Source organism: Medicago sativa, chromosome 2, assembly GCF_051527215.1.
Source record: "Medicago sativa cultivar Bolivia chromosome 2, Bolivia_mono, whole genome shotgun sequence".
Lineage (NCBI taxonomy): Eukaryota > Viridiplantae > Streptophyta > Magnoliopsida > Fabales > Fabaceae > Medicago > Medicago sativa.
Window position 1 is genome coordinate 20,375,041 of NC_140750.1, and position 6,000 is coordinate 20,381,040.

Here is a 6,000-nt window from a genome sequence, read left to right on the forward strand (position 1 = left end):
CTAAAACGACAGAAAATCGGAGAATCTGGGTCCGGGAAGCTGCACCATGCGCCTATTAGGTTCACACGACTGAGGACGTTGAGAATGCTTAGTGTCATCGGCCTTGTGTTTTGAAATTCTACATTCAAAATTAGAATAACTAAATATTATTTACCAAACGTGTGAGGAAAATAAAATAAAATTTATCTGAATTTTGTTACTCAGAATAGTGAATATTAATATGATAATATGAAGAGAGAAAAAATTAGTATGATTCTTATGGACAATAAAATTGTGTTTTTTATACAACGATATTTTCTATACTATAAAAGTCGCTAAATAGCTATTTATTAAATTGATAAATTAACAAAGTCTATCATAAACTTTTATGGCAAGTACAAATCAAACATAAAATAATTAACAACGTCGTTTATATGCTATGTTACATAGGTACGGGTAGAGTATCCGGTACGATACAGGTATCGGTATGAGAATACGGAAACTTTAGAAAAAGTGGTACGGCTACGTCGATATATATAGAATCATAAGTTTTGTTATAGAATATAACATGAATGAGTTAAATGCTTCAATTCACAACAAGGAAATCACATTAGAAGTTTAAAAAGTCGAAATTTAGAGTTGGTTGCAACAACAAAGAAATGCAAACGTGCAAATAACATTATATTGTCATATTAATGTATAGGAGAAAGCCAGAAATTTCACTCACAATACAATAATGAGCAAAAATAGAGTATCAGGAGTACCGTATGCGTACCCGATACGGATACTTCGTCGTCACCGTTTTACAAGTACCCATGCTTCAGAGGTGATATGTTATATTCTCCTTTAGACTTCAATAACATTAAGCATAGTATGATCCTTATGGCAAGCAAATGAAGAGTTTAATTTACATAGCATCTATTTGAAGTTCATAAAATCGGATACTTTGACAGACTACAATTAGGTAGTATCTAGGAGATAGTTTAATGGTGTGCAACTGTGCATGTAAACCTCAGATGGGGTGAACAAACAAAACAAGTTCAGCGTCAAATTCCTCACCTCACACTAGTATTGAGTCTATTTACTATAAGGTATTTTATTTTTTTTATAAAACCTTCCATTTCTTTTATGATCTTCTAATACAAGGTAGAGTTGAGTGACACAATTTTTTTTTTTTAAGAAGCTAAATTGGCCCACCGTTATTGGCACATCAGAAATCGAACCTGAGACCTCGAGGAGGAGCACAATCTCAGGTCCCAAACCAATATGACACCACAAATTTTTACTTACAATAATTAGTAAGTGTAGCAAAGATGCAATCGTTGTTCTATAATTTTCTTCTTCAATTGCCTTTTTTTGGTTCTTCAAGAATTTTTTTTATGTACTCAATAAAGAGTTGAAGTTGTTTAGCTCAAATACAATATAGTATTTTTGTCCTCATGAGCTTAGCTCAGTTGGTATGGACAATGCATAAAATATGCAAGGTCCGAGGTTTAAACCCCGGCCACCACCAAAAAAACAATATAGTATTTTTAAAGAGAGAATCATTGGTTTTAATTACTCTGTTCAGGTTAATGTATATAAAAGGAAAATGTTTATGGTGTCTATGAGAGAAAATAATCATTCTACTATGTACACTCTACTCTACCTTGGACTAAGAAAGAAGAAGGTTCATCTAAGTCCTAGTAGGCAAGAAAGTTATGCAAAGTGAAAAAAATGTAAACTAATATCATGCGAAGTGATTAAAATCTCAAGTGTTTACTGGTTTATTCAGGGGAAATACAATCTGAATATGATTTGTTCTTCTATTTTACATCTCTTCATGTGAATTGTGAAAGAAAGAAAATTATGAATGGATAAAAGACCAATGCTTGGAGGTTCTAAGCAGATGTATAACTCATGAGATCCATAACAAATTTCATAATGAAATGTAATGCAATTAGTCCTTAAAGAAGCAAGAATAGGTCAATCACATTACATGAATTGAATGTAAAATTGCAGCGTTTTCAATCGCAAATTGCAGAAAATGGTAGTTACAATATATAGCGCTGCATTAATCACTATTTGGCAACACTTATGCTAAATAGCGTATCACAGAACAATATCGGTTTGTTCAAATTTTGCTACGCTATAGTGCTACAGTGCCACTATTTGACAACGCATTAAAAAGTTTAAGCTAACACTGTGACGAAACACAAGCAAATTTTCTTGTGTCCATACTACTCGATTTGACTTCAAAAACCGGAGAGGTATACTTCACTTTAGCATCTCCCTTGTCATTGCGCACCATATTTTCTTTTTGCAAGTACCAAAAAGTCTTCAAATTCTTGTAAGCATGATCTCTAGGACGAGGATAACTTTCGTACTTGTAATTTGATGGATTGAAAACAGGAATTTCTTTCTCAACTCTATCTTGTAACTTGTCTCCATGTAGATGATACTTGGGTGGATTGTAAAGTGGAGATTCTTTCTTTGACACTGAATTTTTTCTTAGACAATTCTCTATCACCTTAGCCTCTTCCTTCAATCTTTCTCTCATGTCCTTGATGTTTCTTCTAACTTTACTAGATATTGATTTGCTGATAATGTTCCATGGCTTGAAACTTGAACCATTAGAATTGGTAGGAACAATGTTGGATTTATATGGAATTTTCTTGCACTCAATGCAGAAGCTCTTGTGTCTTTCTAAGTTAAAAGCTTTTCTTTTTGCAGCATCAGATAGACATGTATATGCCTAAAGAAAGAAAGAAACGTGGAGAGTTTAGTTGTGACTTTGATCCAATTTGGTTAAAATTGTAAACTAACATTTATAGAGTAAAATCTATAAAAGAATCTTGCAAAAACTAGTTGTAATAATCTTTTGCATTTCATTTTTTTGTATTCTCAAGCTAGCATTGAACTTCTTCATAAACACATAGCTAATAAGGACTTTTCCTCTAGTAAAAAACTATAAATTAATCTATCATTGAGCTTCTTCATAAACACATGTAGCTAATAAAGGACTTTTCCTCTAGTAAAGAATTATAAATTAATTTTTGTTGAGAAGCTCCCTAAATCAGAAGCTAATATAACAATATGTTCATTTCAATTAGTAATTGATAGGTTCAGTAATTTATGTGTATCTAACTCAAATCACACAACTTGTATTTATATTTGTGTTGCTCTAGGAATATTAACAAGTAATTTAGGAAGTTGAACAATTTAGGAATATTGATAAATTTTCCTCATTCTAACAGTAATAATTGCTTAGTGCATGTTTGAAAAAGTTATGAAATCGCAGTGACACTATGCATATACTTTAGCAATGTCACCGCCATTTCATCACTTTTCAAACATGCATTTCAACACACTATGTACCAATGTTATTTCGGCAAAAGTTACACTTTGGAGTTTCTACAAAATCACAAATTTATCTTGATTTCGCCAAATTTTGTATTATCTTACAAACTAACCTCAGAGACAAGCTTGAATGCAATTTCAGCCTTGGGATGTTTATTCTTATCTGGATGAAGCTGCAAGGCTGTACATAGCAACAAAATAATAGTCAAAAGAGACAAACCAAAACAAATTGCATTCGACCAAAAATAAAAAGTTTCAAATTCAAAACATACCAAGTTTATGATATTTCTTACGAATGGTATTTCCACCTGCATTTTCTTCCACCTATGATATGAGATCCAAGAAATGAAACAGGTACTACTAATGAAGTTTTCATAAATTAATTAACAAGGAAAATAAGGGTAATGAAAAAACTTACACCAAGAATGCAATACCAATCAATGAAATGTGCATTAGAGCAAAGTGTATGAACACATAGAACTGAACGGTTGGAAATGGAGCATATATCTAATACCAACTGGCTTTTGTAATCTGATGGTTCTTGTCCCATTCTTGATTCTTCTCATTTCAAATGTACAACAACATAGAAAATGTAAAAAGAGGTTATTATATTATTAAATACTATACTATAAGGCTATGTTTGATTTTCTTTGTTTGTGCATTAATAGTAACGGAAGTGGAGCGGTTTCTTTAATTTATTTTTGAATGATAGTAATAAAAATAATTAAAGAGCAAAGAAATATATGGGAAATTGGGAGTAGAGTAGATGGATATTTTGAAGTGGTTTATGATTAGTTGGTGGGAACAAAAACAAAGAAACAAAGAGGATGTAATGGAGGGTTTAACTTTAATTTCTCCATATGGCACCATTTGAGAAGGACAATGACCAGTTTGGCTGTAACGTTTTTCTTTTTCTTCTTTAAATCTTTTATAGTTTGGGATCTTGTTAAAATGAAAAAAAACAAAAAAAAAACAAAAAAAAAAAAAAACAAAAAGGAATTTAGTTTCTTTTTCAATTTTTTTTTGTTATTGGTTCCAAAGAGTTTTTGAAACTCTTACACACACTTGGTGATGAGAAGTTGGAACCCACACCTAGCATATATCAAATGTTTTTGTAGGATTTTATCATCTGAGGTGTATTTAAGATATATTTTTTTATTTATCTTTTTGTCTTAGAATCCTGTAATTCACATTTTTCTTAATTGAGTTTCTTAAACATATGTACTAATTAATTAATGGTTTGATTTCAGATTTACTTTTAGGGGAAACCATATATAACTCTAGTTCTTGGATTGATTAGTACTAGTGCAGGCCAATCTTGTCAAAAGAAAGTACTAGTGCACCCAATGATATAATGGAGTATTGGCTCAACCAACTTTTATTTTTATTTTCATCTGGACAAATTCAAACGTATATCACTGAAGTATGAGTTAATTCTTTACCGATCAACAATATCATTCATTTGTCAAATAAAAAAAACAATATCATTTATTTAAACTATTATGATCAATGAATATAAATCTCTAACTCCAAACTCCTTCAAGAAAAATCTCTAACTTCAAATGATTAGTACGGTTCAATCTCGATTAATATGTTTAAAGAGATGTAAATTTAAAAATATGAGCTTTAAGGTCTTCTTACCTTAAATTTGAGCATGATCACCTCACCTTCAATTTTTCATTATAAAAACATTGAATATTTTTTTTTGACAGAATAAAAACATTGAATATAAATCTCTGGTTAGATAACCAAAATCAATGTCACATATATTGACTTTCAAAGATTCATTGGTTCATAATTTATTAGCATTACTATATCATGGTATAGTAAAGAATTAGAAACCCACGCGGTGTTGACGAAAAAGGAATACCCTTCCATTTTGGGTACAAGAAATCCTTTGGAGGCCCATAAATACTTTAATGAAACAGATTAAATACGACACATATATCAATAAGTTGTACCCAAAAAAATAGGCTAAATACATTTTTTTTCCTTTAACTTTGACAAAAATATCATATTAGTCTTCTAATTTTTTAAGCTTCAAATTTTTTAAACTTCAAATATGTCTTTTAAGTTGTTAATTTAATGTATCTATTTGAATCTTTTTAAGTTTTTAAATTTTAAATAGGTCCTTGAAAAGGTAATGATACCTTAAATTAACAATTTAAAGGACCTATGATGTTAGAGCATCAAAATTCTTATCAAAACTACTATGAGTATATATTCATGGGAAATTTTGTTTTTGGATTGGGAAGCCGGCAACAGCATCTAAGATAAACTTTGTTTTGTGAATGAGACAAATAAATTCTTGAAGGGCGCAAGAGGTTACGAATTGTCAAATTTGTTTGCATAATTATATGAAGCTCTCGTAGCCCAATACACAGATCAATATAATAATGAGGATGGTTAGAAATACTCTCATTCAAACACTCTATCTGATATTCATTCTCTTATTTAATGAAATCATTGTATGTTTCACCATTCTCTGTGTGTTTTATTTCTAAAGTGTAGACCTACATTGATTCAAAACAATAAGAGAATAAATGTTAAAAAGAGAGTGTTCAAAAGAGAATGTTGTTGGCACTACTCTATAATAATATGATAGGATTCAAAATCCAACGTAAACATTAGGGAGTAACTTCAATGGTCCCGTTAAAAAAAAACCACTTATTTTGGTGTAAA

The 6,000-nt window shown here is 30.6% G+C and overlaps 1 protein-coding gene across 1 annotated transcript; it reads right to left on the reverse strand.

Annotated features, from left to right (window-relative positions):
- Nucleotides 1-1,874: 1,874 nt before the first annotated feature.
- On the reverse strand, nt 1,875-4,220 carry LOC146945368 (uncharacterized). Its single transcript, XM_085748839.1, has 4 exons — nt 3,737-4,220; nt 3,591-3,642; nt 3,432-3,499; nt 1,875-2,713 (listed from the first exon to the last, which is right to left on the reverse strand). Exons 1-4 carry the CDS (start codon nt 3,866-3,868, stop codon nt 2,156-2,158), a joined length of 810 nt encoding a protein of 269 aa, XP_085604965.1. The 5' UTR covers nt 3,869-4,220; the 3' UTR covers nt 1,875-2,155.
- Nucleotides 4,221-6,000: the final 1,780 nt, after the last annotated feature.